The sequence below is a fragment of the Crocuta crocuta genome, unplaced genomic scaffold (genome assembly GCF_008692635.1).
Source record: "Crocuta crocuta isolate KB4526 unplaced genomic scaffold, BGI_CrCroc_1.0 scaffold445, whole genome shotgun sequence".
Classification (NCBI taxonomy): Eukaryota; Metazoa; Chordata; class Mammalia; order Carnivora; family Hyaenidae; genus Crocuta; species Crocuta crocuta.
Window position 1 is genome coordinate 1,130,443 of NW_027530847.1, and position 15,216 is coordinate 1,145,658.

Below are 15,216 nucleotides of genomic sequence, written 5' to 3' on the forward strand. Positions count from 1 at the left end.
AGAAAACTTTTTATTTAGTTTTTAATTTTTTAAAAATTTTCTTAATTTGAATCCAAGTTAACATACAGTGTAATAATGGTTTCAGGAGTCAAATTTAAGGATTCATCACTTACATATAACACTCAGTGCTCATCCCAACAAGTACCCTCCCTAATGCCCCTTGCCCATTTAGCCAAGCCCCCACCACCACCCCACCAGCAACCTGTTTGTTCTCTGTACTTAAGAATCGCTTATGATTGTCTTCCTCTCTGTTTTTATATTATTTTTGCTTCCCTTCCTTTATGTTCATCTGTTTTCTATCTTAAATTCCACATATGAGTAAAGTCATATGATATTTGTCTTTCTCTGACTGACTTACTGGGTTGCAGTGTTCCTAAAACCAGGGATGACAACCCAGCCTCCCTGAGTGTTTAGAGGTTTGGGCATGTGTAGGTCCTATTGCCATGATCCTATGTTAACATGAGAAGTAGCACTGGTGACCCGCTTTTCAAATCCCCAGAGCAAATTCCCAGGGAAACATTCAGACCAAACAAACTTCGTCTGTTTTTTCTTTTTTTTTTTTTTTAACTCCTCTTCTGCAAGTCAGCAGCCAGCAGAAGAAAAAAAGCATCAAGGGTTATATATAAACAAAAAGTAATGTGTTTAAACTTAGCTTTTTTTTTTTTTAATGTTTTATTCATTTTTGAGAGAGAGAGACAGCATGAGCAGGGGAGGGTTAGAGAGAGAGGGAGACACAGAATCCAAAGACAGGCTCCAGGCGCTGAGCTAGCAGTCAGCCCAGAGCCCTATGTGGGGCTCGAACCCACGAACCGTGAGATCATGACCTGAGCTGAAGTTGGACGCTCAACCGACTGAGCCACCCAGGCGCCCCTAAACTTAGCTTTTTTTAAAAGAGTAAGATAAAACATCCGACTCACCCCAATTCATTTTAAAAACAGGAAACATAAGGAAATCTTTCCCTAAAATTATAACTAATAGTGGCTCATGTTGAAAGAGTGCCTACTAGGAGCCAGGCCCATATGATCCCTCTAATCTTCTGGATCATTTGCTTGTGTGGCCTTCTGGACCTTTCCCTGTGCATTCCCATGTACTCATGTGCTCCTGGAGAAGAGCTTTATTTGTGTGTGTGTGTTTTTATTATTGGCATCATGATGAAAGTGTGACTTTTTTCCTTTTAATAAAACATCTTGGTGATCTTTTCCTTGATGGAGCTGCTCCCCTCCTGATAGCTCCTTAAGCTTTTCTTTGTTCTTGTAGAATGAGGAATTCACTTAATCCTCATAACTGCCCTTTGAGGGAGGCAGTAGTACAAATGACCAAGCAGAAGCTTGGAAGTCCCCAAGCTCTGAGGAGTGTGTTTATTTATGCTCATTTATCATGTCCTCTTGCTAGACTGGGGGTTCCATGAGGGCAGCTCCAAGTCTATCTTCTTCACAGCCGTATCACCAGCACCAAGAATATTCAGTGACTGTTTATTGATGAATAAATGGAATGAGCTGGAATCCAAAACCACATTTTATGCCCAGTGATCCCATATAATCCTGTGCACCCTAAGCTCCCAGTTCTAGTATCTGTTGAGGACAAAGCTGGGCCTGTGGCAGGTCCTGTTGGATTCCTAGGGGGTCATAGCCAGACCCTGTGTGGCTGACCCTGAGAGCCCCACTCCTGTTCTTTGTCCGTGTCCAAATAGGTTCCCCAGTGTCCAGAGGGTGTCCCGGCAGGGCCATGAACTGCTGCCTCCTCACCATGGAGTGCTGGCTCCAATCCTTCTCCTTGTAATGTAGACCCTGTAGATGCTAGGCTGGCCCTGCCTTAGCCATTCTGCTGTCTCCAAGGAGGCCTGGAGCCCCAGGGTCCTGTTACTAGCCCTCTGGCATGTTGGGTCCTGTTCAGGACTGGCTTATTTACTCCAGGACAAATGAAACCATAGTCCCATCTCCTGGAATTACCTTTCAGTTTGTCTGGCATGTCATTCTGGGGAATGGGACAATGAGGAAACGAATGTCTGGGGACATGTTGGGCAGATCATCAGTGGTTGAGTGTTCATAGCCCCCATTTGTGGATAGCTGGGGCCCATTTCAGATTTAATCCCATGGTTTGTGTGTGGTCCTGACTACAAGATCCGGGGTATGTGTGTGAGAAGAGGTCTTCCTCCCGACATGAGGGGCCTGTGGCCTAGGCTGGAGCTCTTGCCATCATCCAGCTCAGTGTGCATGTTTACTTTGCTCTCCTCCCAGGTGGTATTTTGCTGGATGTTCATTCCTTCATCCCTCCTATCTTCAAACTCTGTGCCAAGCGAGGCTCTCACAGGCCTTTCCCTGCCTTCTCTCCTCCTAACAGCCAGAGTGACAGGAAAAGCCTGAGCTAAATATAGGGGGACAAGGCCAGCAGAAAGCCTGGGTTTAGAGGTCCGGCCTCCATGGTGACTCCCAGCCCCTCTGTCATGGCTCACTGGCCTTAGGCAAATCACATAAGTCCTTGGGCCTAATTAATTTATTTATATATATTGGGCATTTGCTATGTGCCAGGCACTCTGCTAACAGAGTGCGAATGAGACACAGCCCTGCCTCCTCGGAGCCCACAGTCTGTGGGAGAGAAAGAAAAGGAGCCAGGCAGGGGCAGGGCAGCCGGGTGGTGCTGTGGATAGGCTTAAAGAGGCTGCGGAGCTCAGAGCTGAGGCGGTACGGAAGCTTCTGTGGGGAGGCAGCCTATATGTGGTGTTCCCAGGGGCGGGTAGGCACAAACCTGGCTCTGGGTGGTGAGACCTGGGAGAGAACGAGTGAGGGGGTGTGGAAGGCAGTTCTGCGGGGCTGGCTACACTGCCAGAGGGCGGGATCCCCGGTATGCTGAGCACTGGGCTGAGTCCGTGGTTTTAGGCTGAGGATAATTGTGATCCCGTCTTTGCTTAGAAAACCTCACCATGCCAGGAGGGGAAGGGGTGAGAGGTGTGAGCTGGAATCTGGAGACTAGGGAGGAGGCTGTTTAAACCTGGCAAGAGGTGATAGAGGCCTCTGTGTCTCTGCCTAGAAGAAGGGTGGCTGTGAGGACTCACTATGGGGTTGGGTGGGGAAAGCTTTGTGAATTGAAAAGAGCTGTCTAGATTACAATTGCGATCATACCAGCTTTGGTTTTACGTTGTGGCCTTCTAGACCCCGAGACCAAGGTCCAGTGACTTTCTGGTTACTTTGTGTCTTTAGAGCTAGAGGGTGGAGCTCAGTTTTTCTGCCATCACCTCCCACATGTGTCCACTCAGGCCTGGGTTGGGTCACACCAAAGCCCCGTCCGCCTCCACGAGTAGGCCTTTGACCCTTCTGACTCTCACGTTCCTGGACCCCAGGCAGCACAGACAGCAGATGCTGTGTTTTGATTGTTGATGGTGTTGACCATGTGAGCTCCCCCAGGTGCAGGTTGACTGTCTAGTGTCAGCATCTCCAGCCTACGCAGGAGACCTGGGGAATTGGGACATGCCTGGTGTGACAGCAGGTGCTTCTCTGGGAGGCTGCAGCCTAGGTGCCAGTGTTGGCTGAGGCTGCCGTTATGAGTCCCACAGCTTCTAGATGCACAGAGATAATAGCCTTCACTGGCTCGGATGTCTCTGATACTTATTTTGCCTTTTCCCAAAAAACTCTCTCTTCTTGGTTAAGTGACAGGACTGGGGTCTAGGAGCACAACCTCATCAGGAGTATTTGTGTAGACCAAGGGCCAGCATGGGCCTGTAACAGGACCCACATGTGTAGGTACAGACCTTTTGCCCCCACAGACTCCTTAACTGGGAGAGGGTGTGGAGGCGATGGGAAGAAGTAGGGTTTGAGCCTCAGACAGGACTGGCATTGCAGCCCAAAGGCTTACCTTACTGCCATGTGACCTTGGGCAACACCCTTGACCTTGGAGTTTGCTCATCTCTGAGTGGGGCTTATAAACCCTACCCCACTATGTTGTGAAAATTCAGTGATGTGCTTTTTTTAAAAAATTGTTTTTAAGTTTTTTTAAACATTTATTCATTTTTGAGAGAGTGCGAGTGGGGGAGGGGCAGAGAGAGGGAGACACAGAATCCAAAACAAGCTCCAGGCTCTGAGCTGTCCTCACACAGCACTATTACAGCACCATTAACTAGTCCCTGTGCTATACCTTTCATCCCCTGGACTTTTCATTCCATGATGGGAAGCCTGTGCTTCCCACTCCTCTTCACCCATTTTGCCCATCCCCTAACCCCCTAATGATGCTTTTTTACTAAAGAGCCTGGTCCAAAGCAGCTACCCAAATATTGTTGGTTTCCATCTCTCCACTTCCCCACCTTGTAATGGAGCATGTTCTAACCATTTTATTCCACTTGTGAAGTGCCCCTCCCTGTCCCTGGTCATCCTTTTATCAACTACCTCATTAAATTTTCATCATGTCCCAAAGGATAGTGCTGGACCATCATGGCTGCCGGTGAGAAAAATGTGGTCTGACTGAGCCCTTCCAGGGGCGGGGGAACCAGCAAACCATACACAGAGTGCCAGCCCTTTGCTGGGTCTGAGGTCACAGATCTAGAGCAGATGCTACCCCATTTGGTTGGAAGGCCAACAGGAAGTGACTTCATCTCAGGGATCATGTAACTGAGTATGGATTTAGGGAAGACTCTGGGGCAGGAGATGCAGATGATTCTTCTCTAGGGATAAGCAGGAGCTCTTGGTGGGAAGAGCCATTCCAGCCCAAGGGCTGAGTGGGAGCAGAGGCAGTGAGGTGTGGCCATGCAGTGTTTGCAGGACCAGGCTGTGTTCAGGGCTCCCGGGGCATGTGGGTGTGGTGTGCGGCAGAATGGGGCACCGCAGGCTTCTGAGCAGACAAGTGAAAGGTTCGTTCATGTGTGTATGTGAGAGGGAGACAGACAGAAACTGAGAGCAATCCCTCAGGGGCCAGGAGGATGGATGGAGAAACAGACAGATACTGAGAGACCAAGAGAGATCCCTCAGGGGCCAGGAGGATGCAGGAGGCCTTCTGGAAAGAGGTGGCAGTGGGAGGGATAAAAGGCGGCTGAGTTGGAAGTCTGAGGAAGGGGATCGGCAGGATTTGGTTGATGGCAAGAGAGAGGCCAAAGGGTCCACCCACAGCTCTCGAGGACAGCTCTAAAGAATAGGCTGCTCAGGTGCCTGTCCGGCTCAGTCAGTAGAGTGTGTGACCCTAGATCTCAGGGTCATGTGTTCGAGCCCCACATTGGGCGTGGAGTCGTCTTAAAAAATAAAGAATGGACTGTTCTTCAGGTCTCTGACAACACACAGGGACAGAGCAAGGACTGGGGGAATCACCATCGTGAGTAAACTAGTTTTATCACTGACTTTATAGATGAGGAAAATGCAGCTTAGGTTTGGGAAAGTGACTTACATAGGGTCACATGGCCACTAACTTGCCCATGCTATTGCCTCTGCTCCTCACCCAACTTCCTCTGTCCCGACTGGGCAAAGGGGCTCTGGGTCTGTAGCTGCTGTGTTGCCTGAATCCCAGGGCCTGAAATCCCTGCTTCTCAGCCCAAATGGAAAGAAAGCCCCAAGGTCAGAAGAGGGAGGTTGTGTCAGGGAAGGCATCTCTCTGGAAGAGCCAAGCCTCCAGGCCAGCCTGGTGTCCCCAAGATGCCTTCCCTGTGGGCCAGGGACAGGGCACCCAATCAGGAACACTGACCTTTGGTTCCAGACAGACCAAGCCAGCACACAGGACTCTTCCTTCCATACCACCTTCCCCTGACACTTTATCATGAAAATTTTCACAGACACAGCAAACTTGAAAGATTTAACATTAAACACCCCTATACCTACCACCTAAACTCTACCATTAACATTTTACTATACTTTTGTGATCACAAATAATCCATTCCTCAGTCCCTTATTTTAATCATTATTATACTATATGTTAACTAATTTAGATTTAAATTAAAAAAACACACAAAGTATAGATATCAATACATTTACTGCTAAATACCTTAGCATGTATATTATTAACCAGAGATCAGTACTTACATTTTTCTTATATGAAATTTTTATAAGATGAAAAACACAAATCTTAACATGTACATTTTCTGAAGCTGCCTCTCAGTCAGCAAAAATTTTATTTATTTTGAGAGAGAACATGCACATACATGCGTGAGTGGGGAAAGAAGAGAGAGAGGGAGAGAGAAAATCCCAGGCAGGTTCTGCGCTGTCAGCTCAGAGCTCAATCAGGGCTCAGTCCCACGAACTGTGAGATCATGACCTAAACTGAAATCAAGAGTTGGACACTTAACTCAGGCACCCCAGCAACAAAATATTTTTGAGATTCATTTATATAGCTGCAAATAATACATTGCTTTTTTAAAATAAACTTTTAAATCCTAGAATAACTTAAGATACAGAAAGTTCCCCTATGCTCCACACCCAGGATCCAAGCCAGGGGACCACGTTAAAGTGTCCTGTCTCCCCCATGTCCTCTGCCTGCTTCCTCTGTCTTTCCTAAGTTCTCGTGACCTGGACAGTCTTGAAATGCATTGGCTAAGTATCCTATAGAGTGTCCCAACTTTGGGTTTATCTGATGCTTTTCTTATCATAGGTTGGGGGTTTGGACTTTTGGAATGCTCAGGCGGTACATACTAGCCACCTGATTTCATGACGATGTTACCCTTCATTTGTTCAAGACAGTGTTTGCAGGCTTCTCTAGTGTAGAATTACTATTTTCCCTTCCCCTGCTCTGTTCTTTGGAAGTGAGTTACCTTGTCTATCCCACCCTTGGGGGCAGAGGGTGGGGAGTAGGCAAGAACTAAGTTCTACCTCCTGGATGAGGTATGTTGTTGGGAATTCTTCTGTAAGGATTCCAAAAGCAGTTCTCTCTCATTTATTTATTTATTCAGCCATTTATTGGCTGGTTGCTTTTAACTGATTTCTTTAATCGACATCATACATATACATAATTTACAATGTTAAGGATTATAAGGAAAAAGAATGGTTCCCTAAGGCCTTAGTTATTTGTTTTGTTACTTGTAAATAACATGCATACTCTATTTTTTCCCTTTATATTAAATTAAACTATATGAACTTAACAATATTCAACCATTTTTATCTACAAACATGGACATTTCATATGGTTCAACCTAATACCTAGTATTCTGACTTTCTAATCCTTGTGCTGATTTTTTGTGACACTGGAGTTGGTCCATTTGTTTTGTTGTTAATTGTGACTTTGCATTTGATCCTCATCAGATCTGGCTCCCAGCTTAACCACAGCTCTAGACTGGGCACCTTGGGCCTAGGTGAGAAAGGGGCTGCAGTATGTGAGGTCAGCCTTTGCTGTGGTAACTGCCCACCACCGGCAGCTGTGGGGCAAGGCGCTGGGGGCTCCCTGGACTGTCTGCTCCACTGATAACCTCAGCTGTGAGTTCTCTGCCCTGTGGCAGACTGGGCCCCAGGTGCATCACCTTGCTACAGGGTCACGGCCACTAGGCCAGATCTCATGTGTAGTCTTAGGCCAACTGTTGAACCTTTTGTGCCTCTGTTTCCTCGTCTATAAGGTGGGGACCATCAGCCTTCCAGATGGGTTCCTCTGGTGCTACAAAGGCAGGACCTTGTTCTGAGGCCAGCACTAGTATAGATCCTCAGCTCTTCTTCAGGACCCTCCGTGTTGTTCTTCCTGCCCAGGACAGGGGTCTCCAGAGAACAGAGGCTAAGATGCCAGGCTCAGCTCAACCTCTGACCTGCTCTAAGCCCTTAGCTGGGTGTTCCCCCTCCACTGGGCTTCCATCTCCCATCTGTGCCAACAGGTGGTTGATGCTGATGATCTAAGAGGCTTCTAAGTGGCTGAGAACTGGGGTTGTGAACCCCTCTCTCCACACCCTGCCATGGGGCAGGGCTCTGTCTCTCCTGCCGCAGGCACTGGGAGTCTTTGGATGGATGGGATTGTAAAACAGCACAAGTCCTTGTGCCTCTCTGGGCCTCTGTGAGGGGGATGGTACTGAACTTTGGGGCCCTTTTGATTCTGTGGCCCATCCAGGAAAGGCCGACTGAGCTGGTCATGGATACCATAGTGGCAGAAGGCCTTGAGGACCCTGTGCAGTCCTGGGGAGCCACAGTCATCATGCAGTCACACAGATGAAAGAAAGACTGCAATTTGGATGAGTTTGTGTTACCAAGTAGAGGTTAATGGGGCCAAGACCCAATCTGGGGGGATGGGAGAGCTTCTCTAAGGAAGTGAGCTTTCCTGAGAACTGAAGGGTAAGCAGATGTTGGCTGGATGAAAGGAAAGACAACATTTCAGGCAGAGGAAACAGCAGAGATCCTGCAGCAAAAGAGGCCTGTGTTGCTGGAGCTGAGCGAGGTGGAGCAGGTGAGAGGGTGAGCAGTACACATGGGGCAGGGACCAGGCACAAGGGGTCAGAGCCCCTAAAAGAGTCTGATCTTCATCCTAGGAGCTCAAGGAAGCCTTTGGAGGACTTTTAGCTGGGAAGTAATAGGACTAGATTTATTTTGAAAAGCAAACTCTGGCTGCGAGGGAGAATGGACGGGTAGGGTCAGGGAGCTTGAGACCAGGTAGCCCAGAGCAGAGACTGCTGTTTAGATGACAGTGGCTTTGTCCAGGGTGGTAGCTGTAAGGACAGGTAGAAATGAGTGGATCTGAGAGTTTGGGAGATAAAACTGTCAGGACTTAGTGGCTTGGTGTCCAGGAGGAGAAGTATCAGGTGATTCTATGGCCTAAGCATCTGGAGGGAAGATGGGGGTATGAGTTTACAGTGGGAGCAGCAGCTTTGGCTGGGGGCCCAGCTATACCATGGAGGAGGCTGTGGGCACCCAGGAGGTGAGGTTGCAATGGCCACTGGCTGCAGAGGTACATTTTGGAAGGCAGATGCCAGGGCCGAGGAAGGTGGCATGAATGTGGTGTGGCTCAGGGGTGGGGAGGGGCAGTACAGGCAGCTTCTGAAGTGCAAGACCTTGTGGGGTCACTTGTAGGCCTTGAGGTAGGAGTTCCTACGCAGGGAATCCCCCCCAACACCTGTCTACCCCCTCAGAGACCCAAGGTTCTGGGGGAGGTTCCTCCAGCTTCTCACACCTTCTTTCTCCCCCCAGATCCTGCTCATCTCTGATTACTTCTATGCCTTCCTGCGACGGGAGTACTACCTCACACACGGTCTCTACTTGACTGCCAAGGACGGCACAGAGGCCATGCTTGTGCTTAAGTAGGCCTGGCTGGACACAGGGCTGCATGGATTTCAGGGGATATAAGGGCCAGAAGCTGGGCCAAGCCCTCTAGCCAGAGTTGCCACCAGAGGAGGCCTCTGGCAGATGAGGTTCGAGTCCGGGGCTACAAATCTCTGGCACCAGAGGGGAGCCATGGCTGACTGCAAGGCCGAGGGGGAGTAGCCAGGAACTCCTCCACTTGGACCCCCACTTCGTGGCTCTGCACACCAGGGTGTCCCCTCCGAGGCTGGAAAGGGGGAGAAGTAGGTGAGCAGGGTTTGTTAGGTTGTGGCTACTTAATAAATTTTTCTTTTTGTTACAAAGAAATCGATCCTGGGCCCACACTGCACTCCTGGAAGGGGTGGGCTTGGCCCCTACCACTACTGTACCACACCAGTGTGGGTTTCTAGAATGAGCCCCAAGTCCATAGCACACAAGTCTGTGCCCTGGGGAGCTGAGACTGGTATGGGACAGTGCTTTCCAACCTCCCCCCCCAGCCCCCACCCACCATTCCCCAAGCAGCTGGAGGCAAACGGCCAGGCAGGCCTGAGCAATCTTTATTCTGCAGAGGGACAATGCCACAGATCCATACACCATGTCAAGACCAGGTGAGCCAGGGGCCAGGCCTTCAGGGGTGGGCAGGTCCAGGCAGGGGGGCAGCGCCTCAGGTAAGGGAGGGGAAGATGGGCAGGGGCCAAAAAAAAAAAAAAAAAAAAAAAAAANGGAGCAGGGGTGCTGGGAGCTCTTCCCTACCCTCCCCCATCCCAGCCAGCACCCAAAGGGGCAACCCTAACACTGACTGGCCCAGGACCCACCCGGGACAGAGTAGGTGCGGTTGGTGCCCCAAGGCTAGGTGGTAGCATCCCTGCCCAGCCGCCCCAGGACAGAAACAGTTAAGTTCAGGAGCCAGGAGCTCCCTGAGTAGAGCCTGGCAGGGCCCCCCGGCTCCCAGGCCAACCAACCCCTCCCTACTGCTGGCTCAGAAGCCGAAGGTTTCCTGGGAGGCGTAGACCATGTAGAGGAAGCCATCGTCATCCTTCTCCTGCTCGTAGATGTCCGCGATGGGTGTAGAAACGCTCACCATGCTGTGCTGGTTCACCAGCAGGAAGAAGGCCTGCGTGGGGTTCAGCTGCAGGCGGCGCCTGGGGTGGCAGAAGGTCAGGTCAATTGTGAGGGGCCTGGCTCCTGAGTGGGTGGAGCCCAGACCACCCCCCTCACTCCCTTTCCCAATGATTGAGTCTGCTCCACACCCATCCCAGCCCTGGCTGTAGGCACTCACTTCTGACCTGACCATGAACCCGGCCCTGACCTTGTACCCAACCTCCCTAGGACAGGGATCCAAAACGCGGGCCCAAGTCCTGCCCTTCCCCAGAAGGCCCCATGCCCCTTCTGACTGCTGCTGCCCACGCACCGGATGATCTTGACCAACTCGCTCATGTTGACATGGTCTGGGACCAGGAACTTGGTCTTGTCCAAGACGGGCAGCTGCTTCTCACCCTTGTAGCGCTCGATGATCACCTAGGGGTGGGGCAGGGATGCGTGAGCCAGGCGGGGTCTGGAGCCACAGGGATGGGAGGGGGCGGTGGGACTCACCGGGATCTTGCTGGGGTGCTGGTCGCGGATCTGCTGCACCTCCTTACAGCGGTCGGCTGCGGACAGGAGGCAGGCAGTAAGGCCGAAAGGTCCCGCTCGCCATTCGCCTTGCCCGTTGCCGGCCCCGCCCCCAGGGCCCCCGCCCCCAGGGCCGTCAGGCCCCAGGGCCTGGCACCAGCTGGACTGGGAGGCGAGGCCCCAGCCCAGGCCTGAACCTGCCTCCCGGCCCAGGGGGTCCAGCCTGAGTCTGACGTCACAGGGCTGACGTCGCCTGCGGCAGTCAGGGTCAGTCGCGTCCCCCAACCCTGCGCCTCCGCCCCGGGTCCGCGGACCGCCCGCTGGGCCTCACCGAAGGTCCGCCGCTGCTTGAAAGGCCGGTCTGAGGGCATCGCTCGGGCCCGGCGGGGCGCGCAGGCCGGGGCTCCGGGGCGCGCGGCTTGGGGCTCTGGCTGAGATTCAGAGGCTCCGCGCCTTGCGCTCAAGGGCTCCGGGGCTCGAGCTGAGCCTGGCGGCTGTGGCTCGGNCAGGTCACAACATTCCTTAAAGGGGAGGCCGGCGCACCGCTCCCATTGGGCCGACGCAAAGCCCGCCCGCCTGGACTCCTGACGTCATGGCGCAGAGAGCTGGACTCCCGGCCAGCGCCGCGGAGGGGCGGGGCTTCCAGGCCGCGTCACAGTCCTGTGACGTCATGAGCTGCCGGCCCATCTCCCCGAGGCCGGGACACAGAGGCTGGCAAGCCTGCGGGCCGTTGAGCAGGCTGACTCCACCTCTGTCAGCGGGGGAGCGCGCGGGCCAGTCCGGTGCTCAGCATTTTCTGTTCCCACTGGTGCTAAGTCATCCCACAGCGCACTTGGAGTCCGTTCCCTTCAAGCTATGGTGTGAGGCGCTGGGGGTGATGATGCGAGTAAACCCAAAGACCTCCCCTTCGTGGAGCTCATGGTTAGAGAAAGAAGAAAGCTAGGGGCGGGGGATTAAAACATAAAAGCAAGACGCTCAAAAGGAACACAGAGGTTTTAAAAGGAATTTCTAGAATTGAACAAGCTATTGAAATTCAAGCCTGAAAGGATCAAGCAAGGAAGTAGATGAGACACAATAGAAGATAAGTCACTCAACTAGAGGACTGAAAGGAAGCAACCAGGGAGCCAAGGTGATAGACCCTCTTTAAAGGGGAAATTGATAGGAATGGGGAAGTGAGGAGACCCACAGGTCCTATCAGAATTCCAAAAAGAGAGAAAAATGGGAGAGGGAGTTCGTGAGGAAGAGCTTCCAGACTTGATTAAAGACCAGGACCCTTACGTAAAATCCAGAGCAGGATAAATAAAAGGAGCATCTTGACACTTTGTAATGAGTTTGCAGAACTCTAAAGAGAAGAGGGTAGAAGAATGGTGAGTGAGTAAACTGGGAAACATGTTAAGTAAATAAAAACAGTGGAACATGAACAGTGATGATTAATCTGTGGAGTTACAAAACAAGGAGCACAGGCCACAAGACTAGAGAGAGTAATCAGTTCAAGGGTTCTAAGACGCTCGATATATGGGGGGGGGGCGCAGGATGAAGATATAATTTACAAAGCTTTGTAAATTCAGAAAGTGTGTACTTCAGACACAAGGGATCACTAAAATTATAGCAAGTGTAACTGCCCATAGACAAAAAGAGGAAAAAAAGTAAAAAGATTAGTACATAAATGATACAAAAACATACAAGTTAGAGATCTAAAAGGCTGGACACGTAGAAAACAAAAGGGATAGGATACAAGGAGAAATTGCCAGATCTTCTATCATAGTGAGAGATTTAAGACTTCCTTCAGTAACTGATATACCCAACAGCCAAAAAAGGATATAGAAAGATATTAGCAAACCATGAGAGACTCTTGAATGCTGAGAACAAACTGAGGGCTGATGGNGAAAAAAAAGATTTGGAAGAATTTTTAAAAAGATAATAATATCAATGAATCCTGATGAAACCCTGAGCCCAATACTGTTACTTTCAAGCACACATTTACCAAAAAATGACATAAAAAATGGCCCCAACTTCCATGAAAGACTCTTGAATACTGAGAACAAACTGAGGACTGATGGGTGTGGGGGAGAGGGGAAGGGGGGAGATGTGCATGGAAGAGGGCACTTGTGGGGATGAGCACTGGGTTTTATATGGAAAACAACTTGACAATAAACTATTTGTTAAAAAAAAAAGAAAAAACATTAAAAAAAATGGCCCCAACTTGAATCTCAACAGGTATCAAATAAATTTCATAAAGACCATATTCTATGACCACAGACCAGACCCAAATAAATTCTAAATGTTTGGACATAAAACTTTTTTGGACTAAAAAACTTTTTACCCAAAGATGAAATCCTATTGAAATGAAAAGTAGTCAGATTTTTACAAATGAGGAATACACATAAAAACTCAGGGTTGGGGGAAGGCAACTAAAGCAGCTTGTAGAAGAGTTATAGCTTAGATGAGTTAACTTAATCTAAGTTAACAATCTAAGTTAACTTAGATTAGATGGACAATTTTCTAGAAAAAGATAATTTGCTAAGACTAATTCAAAAAGAAATTGACAAGGTGAGTAGTGGTATACCCCCCAAAAATTGATCCAGATGGTTTTCGAGGGGAGTTCTCCCTAGCACAAGACCAACCAAACAAAAAACAAACCTGCAGCAAACCTCATAACTTAATGGTAAAACACCACACTCTATGGTGAAATGGTAAGCATATTTCCTTTAAAGCCAGGAACAAAATTTCGAATTTTGTCACTGAATACAAGGCAAACTTGTATTGAGGTCCCAGCCAGAGCACCGGCCCAAGCAGCATCAGGAGCATGACTACCACTCACAGCAAGAAGATGCAGAGGAATCCATAAACAACAGAAGACTGCTAACTAACATAAAGTCTGACAACACATCATACCATGTTTTAGAGGAAGATGGGAAAATGGGAACTCTCTACACTGCTGATGGGAGTGTAAAACCTTTCAACCACACTGAAGAACAATTTGGCAAAATCTACCAAAACTGAAGATGCCCTTATCCTACAAACCAGGAATTCCACCTGCTGTGTAACATATGACCTCAAAGGAGCACAGTTAAGTATGTTTATTGGAGCATTTTCAAAACAGCAAAAAATTGGGGCCACCTACATGTTCTACTGAAGATCTTGGGTGTTCTTATAACAGCAACACATGGTGAGAGAGAGAAGGGCTCAGCAAAATTTCCCTTCAAAAGGCCAGACAGACTTTCCAAGCCATGTGATCCTCAGCAACTACTCCTTTCTGTTGGAGCGTGGAAGCAGCCTTTGACCCCTAAAGGGCATGGTTGTGTCCCACTAAAACTTTATTTGCTAAAACAGATTTGACCTGAGGCTTTAGTTTGCTGACTCTTGATCTAGAGCTGTGTCAAAATGGATAAATCTCACAAACACAAAGTTACAGCAGAGTATAATCAGAGCCACTAAGTGCAGCCAAAGAACTAGGTTCCGCCATGGCCTTGGGGAAAATGGTTACCCCTCTCCTCCAGACTAAGCCCTAGGCTGAGGCCATGGTGGGGGAGGGGCCCATCCCTCAAATTCCAAGGTCTGTGCTCGCTCTTGCTCTTAACCTGACCAATCAGCAGGACTGACACTCCCTCCTCCAGCTCTGGTTTCTTTCCCACTGCTTCCTCCTCTCCGCATCTCGACGGGATCCAAGGCCTAGTCTATTCCATGCCTACTTGAAAGCCTAGCAGACATCTCAAAATTTAGCTTCCCCCAAATCAACCCATGTTCTTCCCCTAAAATATGCACCAATTGTAATCTTCTCTGTCTCCATCTGTGTTATCTTGGACTCCTTTCTTTCCTTCACCACCCACATATCCAGTCCATGCCCAAACCCTGCTGGTTCACATTCAAAATATCTCGCAAATCTGATCAGTTCTCACCACTTCCACCACTGCCCTCGGGCCAGAGCCGCCATCATCTCTTGCCTGACTGCTGTCAGCATCTCCCCTCTGGTCTCCTCACTTTGGCTTTGCTGCCTCATTTGGGTCCCACTACACTGACAGCAGCTTTCCTGTGCACGGGAGTTGGGTCAGCTGATTCTGTGCACTACTCATTCAGACCAAAAATCAAAGGCTGAACAGTGGCCCAGGAGGCTTGTGGGATCTGCTTCCTACCCTCACCTTTGCCCCCTAGGCTTCAGCTACACTGGCCTCCTCACTATTCCAGAATCGGATACACTTGTGCCCCAGGGCCTTTCAGTACTTCCTCTTCCCTTTGCCTGGAGCATTCTTACCCAAGGTCTCTGTGTGGCTCTCAGGTCTCCTCAGGGAGGCTTTCCTGAATGATCTTAAGATCATTCCCCCACCCCAGTTACTCCCTATCCTCCCTTCAATGTCTTAATTTTTTGCCAGAATAGTTAGCACCTTCTGATATACTATATAATTCTTATAAGCATTACAAAAATCTTCAGGCA

The 15,216-nt window shown here is 49.6% G+C and overlaps 2 protein-coding genes across 3 annotated transcripts in view; one reads left to right on the forward strand and one right to left on the reverse strand.

The window, feature by feature from the left end:
• PIGU (phosphatidylinositol glycan anchor biosynthesis class U) overlaps positions 1 to 9,504 on the forward strand; it is a 78,495-nt gene extending 68,991 nt beyond the window's left edge. Inside the window, exon 12 of one of the 2 annotated variants that reach the window (XM_077769300.1) lies at positions 9,063 to 9,504. In XM_077769300.1, the coding sequence (XP_077625426.1) occupies positions 9,063 to 9,176 (114 nt within the window). In that variant the 3' untranslated portion in view covers positions 9,177 to 9,504. The remainder of the gene's footprint in view (positions 1 to 9,062) is intronic. The other variant, XM_077769301.1, reaches the window with a different exon arrangement.
• Positions 9,505 to 9,714: 210 nt separating this feature from the next.
• Positions 9,715 to 11,292, reverse strand: MAP1LC3A (microtubule associated protein 1 light chain 3 alpha). The gene is made up of 5 exons (XM_077769302.1): positions 11,116 to 11,292; positions 10,767 to 10,822; positions 10,585 to 10,691; positions 10,145 to 10,315; positions 9,715 to 9,867 (listed from the first exon to the last, which is right to left on the reverse strand). Exons 1-4 carry the CDS (start codon positions 11,153 to 11,155, stop codon positions 10,153 to 10,155), a joined length of 366 nt encoding a protein of 121 aa, XP_077625428.1. The 5' UTR covers positions 11,156 to 11,292; the 3' UTR covers positions 9,715 to 9,867; positions 10,145 to 10,152.
• Positions 11,293 to 15,216: the final 3,924 nt, after the last annotated feature.